Source organism: Perca flavescens, chromosome 11 (genome assembly GCF_004354835.1).
Source record: "Perca flavescens isolate YP-PL-M2 chromosome 11, PFLA_1.0, whole genome shotgun sequence".
NCBI classification, from domain to species: Eukaryota; Metazoa; Chordata; class Actinopteri; order Perciformes; family Percidae; genus Perca; species Perca flavescens.
Genome location: NC_041341.1, coordinates 26,004,217 through 26,022,145, shown reverse-complemented (window position 1 = coordinate 26,022,145; position 17,929 = coordinate 26,004,217). Strand labels below are relative to the sequence as shown.

The window sequence follows — 17,929 nt, the reverse complement described above, 5'->3', positions numbered from 1 at the left end:
CTCTGTGTTAATACAACTTGACCTGTTAAATTTCACCTTGTGTAAAAACGTAGACGATTTAAGGCAACGGGTTTCCACGCACATTTCTAGTAAAGTCAACTAATTTGGGATAACAGCGTGGGCCGTAGCTCGGAAAATGAGCATATTTCTCACTGTAACTTCAGTCAGTCCTTGACTCTGGCATTCAAAGTTGGTCACATAGCTGGGGAGGGTGGGGTGGGGTCCATGACACTGCTACACCTCACCCTCCCAGTCTCCCCAGTCTCTGGGGCAAATGAACCAGTTTAGGTCAACGTGATGCCAGGATTTACTAATCTCCATGGTGGAGCTGCTGGCATCCCCCATCATCTGAAAAGTGCACTATGTACATGGAGATAGTAAATCACCTCCTGTCAAGGGAAACTAAATTAAATTAAGTGTGTGTTGGTGTGTGTGCGTGTGCGTGTGCGTGTGCGTGTGCGTGTGTGTGTAGCCTATATGTGTATCCCTCCTGTGCGGAGAACCTTCACATTGACATATTTTACTTTAAACCAGCCTGATGTCAGGCCTTGCTGTGACGAATCGTGAAATCCTCCTTTTTCAGAAATAACATATTGATTCAAATGGGTTAGGTGTTCTCTGAGTGTGCAAACAATCATTAACCAGGTAATGAGTGACCAAGTTCATCAGAAGCACACCGGTGGCTTCCTACAGTCAAAGTGACCTTCAGCTCACTGAATCAATCACTTTTCACCTCTGTCTGCCCTCAGCTCACTGTTTGAAAAAAAAAAAAGAGCCAGCAGTGTTGACATGTTATTTTCATGGTATGCAATTTGCATTTTTGGAGCTCACTGGAGAATTTCGGTTGCAGTTTCAAGTAAATATTTTCACAGGCAGGGTGTTTTCTTCTTTGGGAGTGGAAGTCCCGCCCATGTATTTGAAATAAATAAACATACAGCTGGAAGCATTTTGGGCTTTTCCAGGGCACTGTTAAAGACCTGCGCTTGTGACAGGAAAAGTGTTGTGTTGTTTCACATTCGTGACAGTAACACTGAGGGATTTAGAGAGCGAGCAGCTACTACTGATGCTGACAGCGATGATATAGAGACTGGACGTACCAGAGCTGCTGGTGTGTCAGAGTGTGTGTGTGTGTTACTGTATATGAAATCACAGACGAAGCTCTGTCTGGCCCGGCAGCATCAAGGCCAGTGGGAGTGGGTGACCGAGTGAGCCTGGTGATCAAAAGAAAAAGAAGGGGGCTTGTTTGGGGCGTAATGAGTTCCAACCCAGTGACCCACCTATATGTTTTCATACAGAGCTTTTTTTGTTCATGTCACACCCTCGCACGCAGACATCAAACACTTCCTTCCCTCCTCCACCACTCCACCCTCGTCTCTCTTTACCTGAATTCATCTCCTACATGTCTGGTTTATTTTGCTATAGCGTTAACTACCGTTTGCCCTCCTCTCGTGAGGTGGTTCAATGTTCCTGGTGCGTTTACTGTAATTAGCGGAGCAGGTTTTGACGTAAACAAGCCAGAATTTAGGTCAGATTTTCTCAATGCTACGACTGTGGGTGGGGTTTTCTGACAATGGAGATGCTTTGAAGTGAGATAGGTTTAGCTTTTACACAGCGGGTGTGTGCAGTCCTGCGTTGTATTTGTGTTCAGATACTGTCTTAAATGGGCTTCCCTGATACAACGACAACATCTCAGGTATTCTCCCTGTTAAATTCCTCCACTACAGCTGCTGTGTTGCTTGTGCATTCATGTTAACAGCAACAATGTTAACAATTTTGCCTTTTTTTTGTTGCATAATTATCATCCAGAGCAGCTGCATACTGCCTCCCCATGTGTGCATTTTGTTTGGTCTAAGTAAGAGCGACATAAAGGTCACTCTGTACTTACATCCCTGTTATTACTGTCAAGTTGTGTTATCTTTATGTGTAAATTTAAAACCCAGTGTTTAAACAGATGGAGAACTGCTGTACACCTGGTCTGTAGATTTGGACCTATGTAGACGGAAATGAATACGTTGCACATTTAGCAAAGCTTGTTTCTTTGCTGTCAACACAGCATCTCCCCCTCACAGTCTTACCTGCTCAGAACTTATTGTAGACATTTCATTTCGAGGCAGGAATGGGTTGTCAATACTGAAGAAAACATGTCCTTCCAAACGATGTTTTCTTGACCCTGATGGAAAACGCCATGAGTTTGAGGAAAGTTGTAAAGAATCCTTTGTAAGGAGGAGACAGGAAAAGCAAACCACAGTGCTGAGCGAATTTGACTAAATTTATGCCAGGCAACATAAACACGTGAGACTGGTTGTAAACCTTTATATACAGTACATATAAGTCTTTATTCGTCAAAAACTTGGTGGACAAACAAATGTTGAAAACATGGATCAAAGAATTTTAAAAGCTCATAAACAAAAGCATAACACCATTATGATAATCACTAGTCAGATTTTTTAAATAATTTGCATTTCTAGTTATTTATGTATTTTAAACTTTGCTTCCATCGAAAGTTGTGAACACCTATATATCCATACCTTTTTAATCCTTTAGTTTTCTGAATTTAACTGAAATTCTCTGTCATCTATCAGATGTACATATTTCATAGATAGATAGTTTTAAAGCAAGTGTTTTCATTGCAGAAATGGTCACATTTTGTTGAATCATTTATAGAAGGACAAACAGGTGTTCTTTTTATTGGGGGGTAGGGGGCTTTTTAGGCCTTTATTTCCACAGGACAGATGAAGACATGAAAGGGGAGAGAGAGGGGGAATGACATGCAGCAAAGGGCCTCAGGTCGGAGTCAAACCTGCGGCCACTGCGTGGAGGAGGAAACCTCTATATATGTGCGCCTGCTCTACCAACTGAGCTAACCCGGCCACACAGGTGGTATTTTTAAGTAAGGACTTAATTGAGATATGAACAGACACACATGCACACACATGCGTACACACACACACACACACACACACACACGCACACAACGGAGACCCCGGGGATGGGAAAGAGAGAAGCTTGAAATCCTGGTGATGCATTAATGGTGACTTTGAAAACACAAGGACATTTGATCTGCAGCCAAGACCTCTGGTCACTTCCTCACAACTCCTCAACTGTCACAAATGTCCAGTCAGTCACTGTATTTGAGACCACCAAAGGAATCCTCCACTGTGTACGAATAGCAGTATAACACACTTCACCATCCACACTTGAACATGAACTTAGGGGTTAATTACACGAGTCGACCGTTCTCTGGAATCTGTTTTTGTGTAAATCGAATGTGACCAGTTTCATCGCAAACCGCTAATTAGCTTATAACGCTAGTCGTCTGGGCAGTAAAGTAAAAATAAATCGCTATTTCTATACCACGAACAAGGCTCAAAATAGCACCACCCTTCCAAGATAGCATAATGAGAGTCCCTACATGTAAACCGAAGCATTGACAACTTTGTAAGTGTACAGACAGTTTATTAAAAAGATAGTTTAGAAAGACAGCCGTGCAACCAGGGATTTCCACTGGATGCGTAACGGCTGCGGACCGGCTCCGCTGCGTGTCTGCTGCGTGCTCCGCTGTCCGTCAATACCCACGGGGTCCGGATTTGTTGCGGAACGGCTGCGGCCGTGACTGACAGCTGTAGTCACGAGGACCCACTCTTTTGTTACTTCTCTAAGCGTAGGCTCCCCCTGAGGGCGAGGCAAGCGGGCAAGCCCTCACAGAGAAATACGTTGAGTTTTTTACTTTTCTTCATTCAGATCCATTTGCGATCCGTTCCATTCTGAATAAACAAACAGCGCAGTTTACATGCTTCGCTCCTGTTGCATTATTCATTAAGATCATTTTAAACAGATTTCTGCAGTTCAAACAACTCTGAATTGTAGTTGAGAACGTCAGTTATAACGGCCCACGGATTAAAAAAGTGTCGGGTTGAAATCGGGCTCGGGCTCATAGTTACAGTTAATGTGTCGGGCCGGGCCGGGCTCGGACACAACGTGCACGGGCTCGGTCGGGCTTGATTTTTTTGGGCCCGATCTAAGCTCTAAGTGCAGAGAAATATGATCCGCCGTGAGCACGGTGTATTTTATTTTGAAAATTAACCGGATATTTATTTTGTTTCTGTGCTCGACTTCCTGTCCCGCACTATCTGCCGTGTGCTGAAATGGTGCGGAGCTCTCCGTCGTCCGTCAAAAATAGAAGCTCTGCGTATCTGCTGCGGAGGGCTGCGGACTGACGGAACTGTGACGGAGTAGGGACGCAGACGTTCTGCAGTCTGTGGAAATACACACATTGACTTTAATGGAATAGCAATGCATAGCCGTTCCACATCCAGTGGAAATTGCCGGTAACATAGCTCAAGCACGGCGTTCGACTGGTCGTGACTGCTACTTTACCCTCTGCCCCGACGACTGGCGTTATAAGCTAATTAGTGGTTTGCTATGAAACTGGTCACATTCCATTAGCACGAAAACAGATCCCAGAGAACGGTCGACTTGGTACACATATGTAATTAAGCCCTAGGTTCATTTCGCGCCGGATTTGTCCTTTAATTATGAGTCAGCTGTATAGACTATTCGACCGACTCTTCTTCTCTCCGCTGGTGGACTTTGTGTGTCCCTTCCCAAGCAAACCCTTTGATGCAGTTGCTAGGCAACCTCTGCTCTCTCTCTCTCTCTCTCTTTCTCTCTCTTTCTCAGGCCTCATTTCTCTCTGAGCTTGTCTTGTTAGATGGAGTGAATGATGTAAGTCAGCTGTAACTGATTCGTCATAAAGCTGAGTTGTCGCCAATCACCACGTTAGCCTGAGCTTAGAATTCATATTGATCCTGTTTGTTTTCATTTATGACAATAACGTGGCCAGACTTAGCTGACCTTATAAAAGATCTTGCCAGCAGGCTGTTATTGCACCCATGTATTAATAGATACAAAGGGTATAATTTAAGGTGCTTAGAGGCTGCAGTCTGTTGGAGTGAAAAGGGCCCCTGATTGTATGTGCATCCTATAGTGTGGAATTACTGCAAATATGGGTTGGAATAATTTATTAACTCTAATCACTTTGTCTCATTAAAAATATGCACCAGAATGTTCTTCGGAAGAATATTCTTGTAGCCAAAGTTCTAGAGAATAAGTTGGTAGTAAAAAAGAAAACAACCCATGATGCCAAATTCACCGATTAGCATTAAGCTTTGTGTCAGTAGAAACCTGGTAGTATTTTTGAAGGACCATGCTTCCCTCCCTCATGTCCCCCTGAGAGGGGAAATCTCTGTATTGAATGTCTGGAAAAAAAAACTCAGATGAAGCAAAATGACGATTTTTGCGTCATCTGAGGCTTTTTTGCCAAGAGGCAAAAGACTCCAGCCTGTATTCATTGTGTATCAGGAGCCACTACCGCATAGCCCAAAGGGGGTTGGACTGTCGGCTTTTTCCGGAGATTGCCGAGGAAAAAACGAGTGTCAGCCATCTTGGATCCTCGCTTAGCTTCTCAGCAGGAGCAGAAACTGTTCATCCCGACGGAAATTTTGGGACGCGAGCTTTTATTTTGAAAAGTAGACGGGACGGCATGATATGGGACGCTCCAGGCTGCAGCCATACAGTCTTGGAAATTTTCGAACAACAATTATGTTCATTCAAACTACCACACACGTGTACCACCGGGATACATTGGAACACATCGGAGAATATGCAGGACACTTTATTACGGACGCAATACTCAACACACTACGCAAGCTTTGCCTGCACGGAGACCAGCGGTGGTGCTCGATTCCTGTGGCCGGTAAAGTGACCTCATCAGCGGGGAGCGTTGAACGAGTGTGCCGGTGGAAAGCTAACGCTAGCCAGCCATCTGTTCACCAATCGTGCTTGCAAGTGTCCGCTCATTAAACAAATTGGACTACATCCAACTTCAACGAAACTCCCAACGCGAGTTCAGAGACTGCTGTGCTGTGTTTTCGTTGTTGTGGAAATATTGCTGTGGACAATCCAGCCTGCTGTCACCGGGTAAGACTACTAGTGGAGGTGGGCTGTGTTACCCCGGACTGCCTGTTGCAGAAATGGGGTGATTTGTATCCAACTAACTGCTAACTGCTGGTGGAGTTTGTGACTGCTGACAATTCTAGCTACATCCCACGCAAATGTACGGCTGTGTTTATACTCGATGTCTATACCACAGCCCACCAAGAGCTAATGCTATTAGCTATGTGTTAGCCTTCTTTTATTAAATGGCTTGGTTGAATTCTAATGTAGAATGCGGTCTGTTATTTCTTGACAACAGACCGCTGCTAAGGATAACACACCGTTGCCATGCATAGCAGAGCGTTGCCATGGACACAGTTCTGTTCACCCTGGAGCTATCAATCAATCGAAAGAAAGAAGAAAGAAGTCCGGATAATGTATCAGCTGTGGCAAAAAAGTATGTTTTAAATGTGTAACACCGGTTGAGCCACGGTGAAACGTTTTTTCGTGTATATGGTTGAAATGACAATAAAACACACTTGTTGAGTTGATCGTCTCACTGTCTGTCTGTAAAGGGTAGGCGTGGCTTGGGAGTGGCCTCATACAGCAGCAAAGCAAGTGCATTCTTGGATTTGGTGTCTTTCATCCATATGAGCCAAAAACACATTTTCTGGCTTATCTCGGCCTAGAAGGCACCAATTTCAATTTTCTTTTCACATTTCTACTACATAAGTGACCCAATTTAAAGATATATTCAGCTTTCCAGCGGTGACATTTCCCTTTAAGCACACCTCAAACCAATGCAGTCTAATACAACAGCCTTGCAATGAAGCCTAACTTCATGTAGGCCTACTATCACTTTGGAGAATATTTTGATTTCCTGTCTTTGTCTTTTTCACCCCTGTTTTTAGCCTGTATGACAGAAATGTGATATGCAATAAATAAATAGGCTATATAAATAAATACAAGGCAGCTATATAGCTTAAAGCCTGAGACAAACATTTTCCCAGAGTTCCTCTCTGTCTGTTGGTTTACTTTGTAAAACATATATAATAGTGACAGTATCATGACGTATCATACTTTATTCTTTTATTCTTTTCCCGAACGTTGTCAATACAAATCCATTATCGATTAAAGGAGCGCGCCCCTGGCGACGCGCTCATCTCTGCCAGGTGCAAAGGGGACCCGCGTAAAGAAAACTAAAATGAAGCATGTAAGTTCCTGTAATGCCCTTCATAAATAAAAGTTTATACAGACACTTTACATTTAAGTTGTTTTTTCAGAATTTGGAAAATACGATCAAATAACGTGGCGAATACAAATCCGCTTTGTGTAATTTGTCAAATAAAATGTCTCTCCGTGCCTTCTCTTGAAATGGTAACATCGTCCACTAATAGTCCATGCTCGTATTTTGGAAGAAAAGGCATCAGATATCCGGTGTTAGTGTGTCAGAGATCTCCTAGCTTGATGCAGGGGTGCTTTCGACAGCCTGCAGCCTCAGAAAATAAAGCAGACTAATTTATCCCGGGTATTTATAATCGTTCCGGAAGATGGTGGCTAAACAGAGGATCCGCATGGCCAACGAGAAACACAGCAAGAACATCACGCAGAGAGGAAACGTAGCCAAGACGCTGGTGAGCCGTTAACTGACAGCAAGATGCCAGCATGACATTAGCCCAGATAGGTGACGTTCACTCCGGTATGAATACAGCAGCATGATGGTGGTGGTGATGATGATGATGATGATGATGGTGATGATGATGATGATGATGATGATGATGATGATGATGATGATGATGATGATGATGATGCCAGCTGGCCGTTAAGTGTTTCCTGCTTATCACACATAGCCTCTATGTCATACAGGAGTACCTCTTCTCTGAAGGTTTGATTTAACCATTGCCACCACACACTCACTCACTCTCTCTCACACACACACACACACACACACACACAACACACAACACACTCAAAGAGAAATAACCAAGTTCAATTTTACTTCAGAGGTGCCACCTCCTCTTTGATATATTCAGTAGCCTATACATTATGACCCACCAAGCTGAGCTCTTTCATTAAAATGTAATTTATTCACACTGGATTCACTCTGCGCTTTACCGCCCTCAGCAGTGTAGGCTATCTGGACTTGTTTGGAGTAGAATAGTGAGAATAAAAGATGAGCAGGGGGTATGATATTGGCTGGAAAATAATTGAAACCAGTGCTCCTGCTCGATGTATTAATATGTATAAATGCCAAATTGTAATGTAAAGGCTATAGTAAGCACTTTAAAAAGTAACAAAAATATCCAAACAACTGCAAATTGAGTACCTTTTTTGATTTTTGAACACAACTTGAGCTCTGAAAAAATGATGATGGTAATTTGTTTATAATAGACTAATAGTAAACTTGTAATATAACAAACAATTCATGAATCAATAACAACATTATCAGAAGCAGGCTTATGAGCCATAACACAGCATTAGAAGTTTGGATTTATTAGGTGCAACTTCATAGTCTGACAAGCCAGACCCACATCAAGATGTCGGGTCTGGGAACTCACCATTGGCAGAGCTCAATCCCAGGGGCGGGATAAACGGTTGTCTTTCAAATTCCCTCTGTACGCAATAGGATAGCGCTACAACCAGGCAGAGCAACGAAGAAGGTAGCGAAGCTAGTTGATGGATGACCTCTCATCCATGTGGAAAGAGCAGTTGAAAAGACAAACTCACCACAAGGTCCATTTAGTAGCTCAACAAAGGAAGGCTGAGGAGGATTGTGTGATACAATCAAAAGCTCCAGAGCATTTGATATTTTTTTCCCATTTATCTCTCTATGGAATATGAACCATCTTCCTTCCGAATCTGTCATTAAAAATGTTTCCACTTTAAAATCTTTGCAAGAATTGTAAAATCTTGCAATTCTTAGTAATATGTGACTAAAAAACACTTTTCCACCAATCCTCTCTGCTATATTTCATCATTAGAAGAAAAGGAATGTATTTTCTGTAGACAGTATATTTATATATTTTTTTTTTATTGAAAGGTGTTTATTTAGACATAACCTACCATAATTAAAGGTCGCAGGGCATGAAAATGTCACTTTATGAGTTTTTTTTAACATTAATATGAGTTCCCCCAACCTGCCTATGGTCCCCCAGTGGCTAGAAATGGTGATAAGTGTAAACCGAGCCCTGGGTATCCTGCTCTGCCTTTGAGAAAATGAAAGCTCAGATGGGCCGATCTGGAATCTTCTCCTTAGGAGGTCATAAGGAGCAAGATTACCTCCCCTTTCTCTGCTTTGCCCACCCAGAGAATTTGGCCCACCCATGAGAGAGAGAGAGACATCATGGCTTTCAAACGAGCAAAGTGGCAGTTGGTCAAGGCCACACCCCCTCTCTCCTCCTCAACACACACACACACACACACACACAGAAATGGCACATACTAAGGACAGCTCATTGTGGGACTGGCTCTAGTGGCTGTAATTCTGCACAAAGGCTGAATTTTGGGAAAGAGACTTCAGATACAGTATTAGGGGACCACTAAGGTCTATATAAAAGCATCCAAAGAGCAGCATGTCATGGGACCTTTAACTCATAGTGTAAGCAGTTAACTTGGTGGTTTTTACTCAAGAGTATTGATGAAGGGGGACTTTAAGAGGCTCATTCCTTGGAAACTCTCACTAACAACCCAACAATCCCAATCTGACAATTTGACAATGTATTATCCTCCCCTTCCTCTGTCACTAAATATAGTTTAAACAGTAGCTTAAAGATTAGACACTGACACAGACGCTGCTCAGGCCCTGTTTTCCACTTCCTCCAGTATCATTGAGACCATCCCTGACTGTAACAACTTCCCTCACCAGCAGCATGTCCTGTATGTCCAAACAGATGATATCATCTGGTGGGAAGCTGATGGGGTCTCCCTAAATCAGTCTAGACTGACTGACTCATTCTGTTCTGCTCCTCTTTTCCACATGAGCCACAATTTGAAGAAAAAAAAAACAAAAAAACAGCTAACTCAGCACCTTTTAGCATATAATTAGACACTTGGGGTTTTGTTCAGTGCAACCACAGCGTTGTTATTGTGGACATTTTGGCGAGCAACACCGCAAACAAGATAATCTGTGGTGGCAGGTCTGAGGTGAAAGAGTGACCAAGCAAAAAGCAGGAACAGCAACAACCTGAGCAGTGGGTGGAAATGGGAAACCTCTTTGTAAATCTATCCACGCTCGGAGCCGTTTTACTTTTGCTCTGCGGCATCTGTCACATTTCTGTTGTAGCAGCAATGCTAATGTACTATATCTGTGTGTGTGTGTGTCTTTCCCATAGCGACCACAAGAGGAGAAGTATCCTGTGGGCCCCTGGCTGCTTGCCCTCTTTGTATTTGTTGTGTGTGGATCAGGTATGCACTTTTTACATACTTGTGTTTGCCTTTGTTGATAATAAAGTAACGTAGTTAATATGGTGGTTGATTACGCTAATATAGTAGTTAGATAATGTAGCTAATATGCTGGTGGTTTAAAAGAACATGGTAGTAAAGATAGTAGTGTCCAAGTAAGCCAGGACAGTGTGACAGCATGAATAATACCAGGAGCCTGACATTGATGCAGCTAAGTCTGACATTTCTTCTGCGAATGGATTCCAGAGGGAATTACAGGGTTTCACTCAGTGGTGTTATGATAATTTTCTTAAAATCAATGTGAAGAAAACAAAAGAGATGGTCATAGATTTTAGCAAAAATAGAATAATAGCCCTCCCCCCCCCTTCTAAGATCAATGGTGAACTAGTAGAGAGGGTCTCAACCTACACATATTTGGGAGTTGAAATTGACTCTAAACTAACTTTTAATGAATGTGCACTGAACAAAACTAAGAAAATGCACCAGCGGATGTTTTTCCTTAGGGAACTACACACTTTTAGATTAGACAGACACATTATTGTAATGTTTTATAAAAGTATCCTCCAGAGTGTTCTGTCCTTTGGCCTTATCTGCGTGTTTGGCAACATGCATGTAAAGGAACAAAAGAGACTGCAGCGCATGATCAAGTAGGCCAATAAGATCATCGGACTTGACCAGGTGTCGGCAGCCCTAAAAAAGACTGACCAAATCCTTAATGACCTCACTCACCCTCTTCATCATACATTTATGAAAAGCAACATTTTTATTTTACAGCAGAGAATTAGAACAGAAAGGTACAATGAACCATTTGTGCCTACAGCGATCAGATTGTATAATGACCAAGCACATCGCAAGCACTTTAATCCCGCACTGGCACTTTAACTGGATGGTAAAATTACAATGGTTGGTATGGTACCATTTTTTATGTTTCGTAAACGTCAGATGTCGGATTGTCTTTGTGATTTCTGTAGTATTGTTTATTTTTTGTATTGTCATTGTTGATTTTTGTCATTGTCATTTCTCTAGTATTGTTATTCCTTTCTCTATACATGTTTATTAGCTTGTCTGTGGTGTGTATAAGTTTGGAGAATATGTTGTGACAAGGGCGTGTAATGAATGACCACATGAATTTCTTGAACTTGAAAAAGATTAAAAAAAATGAAGAACTTGAAAAAGGCCTATGGACGTGGTGGTTGTGACAGCTTTGTTTCTGTGTTTTGGTTGTGCTCTCAGCCATATTTCAGATCATCCAGAGCATCCGAATGGGGATGTGATGCCGAAGAAGCGTCCGGACTCCTCTTCCCCCCCCTCATGCCTTCACTGAGCCTGGCTAGCCCGCACCTGCACACCCCTGAACCCCGTTCCGGAGGCCCAGAGACTCACGCCAAAGCTTCGGATCCAGCAGACCTCAGAGAGAGAAGCTTCCCCAACCACTGCCTCCACCAACCCCTCCTGGGGACATCTGCCTGCCCTCGATCAGTGTTTACAGTGTTGCAGTCTGTGGTACAGACAGCTTTTCTATTGACAGTCTAAAAACACGCCGGCTGGAGAACATGTGTGTGTCTCATTACTCACTTGGCACCTGTGTGTGTGTGTGTGTGTTTGAAGTTGTGACTGCTGATATGAGAGCGTGTGTGGCCAGTGATTCCTGCTGACAATGTGCCATATCTGTCTGTTCAAGTATTCGTCTGTGTTATGTGAGAAGAATCGTTTTTCAAATAAATGTCAAACATTTAGGAAGCACCCAGTTTTACTTCTGATTTGTAATCACACATGCGCACGCACACACACACACACACACACACACACACACACACACACACACACAAACAAATGCAGTGGTGCTCATAAGTTTATGAACCCATGCTAAAGTTGACTAAAAAGAGGAATAAAAAAAATCATCTTTTGGAAATTGATCTTAATGCATTAATTATAAAAATGAGGAAAAATCCAACTTTTAAAGTGCCCATATTATGAAAAAAACACCTTTTCTGGGATTTGGGGTGTTCTTTTGTGTCTCTGGTGCTTCCACACACATACAAACTTTGAAAAAAATCCATCCATGCTGTTTTGAGTGAGATACGGTTTCTGAATGTGTCCTGCCTTCAGTCTCCTAGTGAGCTGTTCAAAATCGGCTCGGACTGTGACGTCACAGTCCGAAAGGAGCTGGCTAACCACAACCGTTAGCTCGTAGCGTTAGCATGCTAACGCTAATGCTAACGCTAGCATGCTACGTCGTTCTCAATAGCAAAGCACTGCTACAAAACACACAAGTTCACCATAATCTACAAAAGAACTACTTACATGTGCGCCCTCATTTAGAAGTCTCTCAGCTAATCCTGCCTTGTAACTGACCAAAGTTGGAGAAACAGCCTTTCTTTTACTGTCTCTAGAGTTAGCTAGCTGACATGATCTACATCTGAGCTACTGAGCATGTGTGAGTGCAATGAAAGATAGTACAGAAGAAGAAGAAGAAAAGAGGTCTCACTCTGTAGCTAAAACAGAAACCAGCTGAAAAGAGGATCTGCAACAGTGAGAGAGAGAGCTGTGCAATACAACAAAAATATGGTGTTTTTTGAAAATTAAACCATGTAAACCTATTCTGGTACAACCTTAAAATACAGTTATGAACGTGAAAATGAGCATAATATGGGCGCTTTAAAGGGGTGATAGAATGATTATATAGGGTATTTTACACTGTTCCTTAAGGTCTCCTAATGGGGTATGTAACATTGGTTGGGCTGAAAATTGCCAGAATGCTATTTTATTAGGCCCTTAACTACCCTGTGAATATGGCTCTATTTGGAACAAGAGCTTTTCTTCCAAATATGGTATGCTCATGAATATTCAGAATGAGCTACGCGCTGATTGGTTTGAGCAAACTACATAGAAACACATGGGAGACTGACAGCAGGTCTTATTGCAAAGTTATACATTGTTTGTCGGGCTATTACGTTAATAAATTCACTTCTGAGACTTTTTCAAGCGAGAAATCAACTATATAAAGCTCAAATATGGGACGTTTTACGAAAATTGATGGCTTATTGCAAATTTGGTAAGACTGTGTGTCGGAGTTCAGCTGCCGGTGCTGCTTGTGTTGCTGCCTCGCTGCACGGCCTGCCTTCCTCCACAGACCCCAGCCTGCAGCTCCCCTCTTCCTGCTAGCTAAATGGCCCGTGTGTGAGAGTGATAGCGTGGTCAGCGAGCTTGTTACACCAGCAATCTCTTACAACAGTTCCAGTTAATCTTGGCTGGCTGTCAGCATAACTAGCTATATTTACAGTTTGAATTTCATCACGCCACTTATACAACATATCTCTAAAGGTCTTATAAAGCTAACAACGGTGTCCGATTTCAAATTAATGATTTTTTGTGAACAGTGGGGGTTTCGTTATCTATGACTGTCCCTTCAATCCTAGCTATGTGTAGCTAGCTACAAATCACGGATAGTTAGCTTCATTTCTGGCGTAATTTCTGTATATTTAAAGTTTGAATTTCATCACGCCACTTATACAAGATCTTCCTAAAGGTCTTATAAAGCTAACAACGGTGTCCGATTTCAAGTTAATGAATTTTTGTGAACAGTGGGGGTTTCGTTAGCTATGACTGTCCCTTCAATCCTAGCTATGTGTAGCTAGCTACAAATCACGGATAGTTAGCTTCATTTCTGGCGTAATTTCTGTATATTTACAGTTTGAATTTCATCACGCCACTTATACAAGATCTCCCTAAAGGTCTTATAAAGCTAACAACGGTGTCCGATTTCAAGTTAATGAATATTTGTGAATTTCAGAGGAATTCTAGGAGGAGCTAGCTCTCATTGATACTTATTGAGCTACATCCAGCCTTAGGCTCTATCAATGAGACTCGCGGACAAGCGGCGTTTATTTCCCCAATCGTTGGTTTAAATAACTCAACACATTATAATTACACACATTAAAAGATTAACTGGAACCTGTGGTAACAGATTGCTGGCGTAACAAGCTCGCTGACCGTGCTCTCACTCACACACACCGGGCATTTAGCTAGCAGGAAGAGGGGAGCTGCAGGCCCTGGAGCTCTGTCAGAGCACCAGCGTTTAGTAGTCCATTATCCTAAAACCGGTGACTTTGCGCGGGTATGGAGTGCTGTGGGCTGCCAGTCGTGACGGAGCTCCAAGTACCTCAGATCAGGCCGGGGTGTGTGAAGGAAGGCAGGCCAGGCGGCGAGGCAACAACACAGGCAGCACCGGCGCTGAACTTCGACACACTGTCGGACAAAATTTGCAATTAGCCATCCATTTTCGTAAAACGGCCCATATTTGAGCCTTACATAGTTGATTTCTCGCATAAAAAAGTTTCAGAAGTGAATTTTGTAATGGAATAGCAGAGATCTGCGCGACCTAGATTCAGAAGACTACCTGATCTCAGGTCAGTTGTGTAGCCTATGTAAATGTTGGGGCGTGACTGTTCTCTTAATACACCCATGGGCTGACAAAGGTTCCGGTTTTTGGGAGGTTGACGTCAACTTCCAGCTTTGTTGGGATTCGCCCGTTTTCAGCGGCAGTTTCAAAATATGAAATTTTCATAGTAAAGGGGTGTCAGTGGGACTTTGAGCTTCTATGTATGTCCTATTTACCCACCGAACTGTCGTTATTCAACTATGACAGGGTAAAATCGGTTTTGCATTCTATTACCCCTTTAAGGACACCAATTTTCTTTGTGAATGAATAATATATCGTAAAAAAATAAATGTTCTAACCTTAAAATACAGGGGGCATAAGTAAGTACACCCCTACTGTATGTTAAATTCCCATAGAGGCAGGCCGATTTTTATTGTAAAAGGCCAGTTATTTCATAGATCCAGGATACTATGCATCCTGATAAAGTTCTCTTGGCCTTTGGAATTAAAATATCACATGCCCTTCACCATACCTAGAGATTGGCATGGGTTACTTTCCATAAGATCATCTCTCAATGCAAATCAAACCAGAGAGAACTTTATCAGGATGCATAGTATCCTGGATCCATGAATTAACTGGCCTTTTACAATAAAAATCAGCCTGCCTCTCTGGGAATTTAACATAGGGGTGTCTATACTTATGCCCCTTGTATTTTAAGGAAGAACATTTATTTATTTATATACATTATTCATTCACAAAGAAAATTGGTGTCCTTAAAGGAACACGCCGACTTATTGGGACTTTAGCTGATTCACCGTAACCCCCAGAGTTAGACAAGTCCATACATACCCTAATCATCTCCGTGCGTGCTGTAACGCTGTCTGACGGTTCCAGCATTAGCTTAGCCTAGCACAGATCCTGCAGGTGAATGGTTCCAGTAATCCTACTGCTCCAAATTGTGACAAAATAACGCCAACATGTTCCTATTTACATGTTGTGATTTGTAGAGTCACATTGTGTACACAAAACAACGTAACATGAGACACAGCCATCTTCTAACCGTAAACAAGCCGGGAACTATATTCTCAGACAGGCTTGCTGCGAGCATATCACTCCGCCAAAGTACTATATTCTTCCGCCTAAGAATATAGTTCCTGGTTTGTTTAGGGATAGAAGGTGGCTGTGTCTCATGTTACGTTGTTTTTTGTACACGCCAGACTCTACAAATCACAACATGTAAATAGGAACATGTTGGCGTTATTTTGTCACTTATTCGGAGCAGTAGGATTACTGGAACCATTCACCTGCATGTTCTGTGCTGGCCTGATGCTGCTGGAGCCGTCAGACAGCATTACAGCACGCACTAGATGAGAAGGGTATGTATCGACTTGTCTAACTCTGGGGGTTACGGTGAATAAGCTAAATTCCCAATAAGTCGGCTTGTTCCTTTAAAGGTTGAATTTTTCCTCATTTCTTTTTTAATTAAGGCATTAAGATCAATTTCCAAAAGATAATTTTTTTTATTCCTCTTTTTAGTCAACTTTAGCATGGGTTCATAAACTTATGAGCACCACTGTAAATAAATGATCAATTCATGTAGAAGTTGGGTGTTTTATTAGTTTTCTGCAGTATTGGTGTAATATAACTTTTTAGCAACTTTACCTAAGCCTAAATGAACGGTTCTGCTGCAACATATTATATGTAGCAGCATCAGGATGTCGTGGATAGTCTTTCATGTAAGTGACTAAGAAAACTAAGGGATGGAGATAAATGCTTTATACAACATTTGAGGCATGTACATCACTGTCACTCATGAAAAAGTACTATCAACTATAGTTTGGATACAGGAGCTCTCATAGCCTTCATGAAACACTGAAAAGTTACAGCTTTGTCTTTTGTTAAGATAAGTTAGATTATCTATATAGGTTATATTGTATGCTTGCGTCGTAGACACATTATTGCAAACAGTTTATATTGTCTGAATATAAGTGGTGCAAAATTACATAGGAACTTCCAAGGAAATTATAAGGAATTTAAGCGTTACCAATTGATTTTGTTTTTAGTTGAACCTTAAAATGAATCTATGAACTTCATCATCTTGTAGCAGCTTCAAACACCACTTGGCTGTGGCTTTAACCTCACTCCTAACAAGAGGATTCAACAACATAGTAGACAGGTTCAGTAACACCCTGAAGCAGAGGACAATCAACTACATGCCATGCATGTACGAAGCAGCACAACTCCACACATGACTGGATTCTCACAGAGACAAACTGCCTGTCAGCACTTGGGAGGCTTGGTGCACATTTGCACGGTTGCATCCACCAGACTGACTGAGCTCAGCAGCCATTAGAGAGAATAAGAAAGAGATGGTGACCAGGTGGTTATTCTTCCTTAAGCACGTTTATTGAAAGTTGTGAAGTGCAGCTGTCAAGTGCAATTGTGGTATGTATGTTACAATATCTCATCCGGTCTTTGCAGAAACATGCACAGAACATGAGCATACAACTGATACATAGAATGAAAAAAAAACAAAAAACATCTCTTACAGTTTGTATTTGTGGTTTAATTTTTATGTTGAGTTTTAAGATATTGTTCATCCAAAAAGTATTTCACTGTCAAATAAAAAAAAAAAGGTGCAATACTCCAGAAATAAAAATAGCAAAGTGAAAATGATTTTACAGTAAGAGTTTTTTTAGTTGCAGTAAGGGATATGGACAGTATGGTTGGCTGTGTGTTGTCAGTTAAATAACCTAAACTCCTGTTCATCCACAGTCTTGAAAATACAGCATTAAAAATAGACAACAGACTGGGCAAGACCAGCACGTTCATCGCTCACCCGCTTTCAATCTGTGTGACCAAGATAGCCTCTGTTCTCCTTCTCCTCACTATTTTACATGGTACTTACACTATACAGAAATATACATCATCTTCTGCCCATCAAACTTTTAGGAAAAAAAAAGAAAATGCAGCTTAGCCCAATATCTCAACCCTGTCAAATAAGGTTTAAATGACATGCCACTGCAGGGTTGAGAAAACAGCAACGATGAGCTTTGTCGAGGGCAAAACGAGGAGCTTGAAAGTGAAATACTGAAATAGAATATCATCATCTCCATAAGAAACCACGGTTTGTTCATCCCCACCAACCCACAGTTGAAGAAACGTCATCAATGCTCAGTGTTGTTCAAAATACCCTCCCACGCCCTCCCCCCC

General features: G+C 42.0%; 1 protein-coding gene across 1 annotated transcript; it reads left to right on the top strand.

Annotated features, from left to right (window-relative positions):
• The first annotated feature begins 7,301 nt into the window (after positions 1–7,301).
• On the top strand, positions 7,302–12,029 carry serp2 (stress-associated endoplasmic reticulum protein family member 2). The gene is made up of 3 exons (XM_028591897.1): positions 7,302–7,568; positions 10,266–10,338; positions 11,569–12,029. Exons 1-3 carry the CDS (start codon positions 7,485–7,487, stop codon positions 11,607–11,609), a joined length of 198 nt encoding a protein of 65 aa, XP_028447698.1. The 5' UTR covers positions 7,302–7,484; the 3' UTR covers positions 11,610–12,029.
• The last annotated feature ends 5,900 nt before the right edge of the window (positions 12,030–17,929 follow it).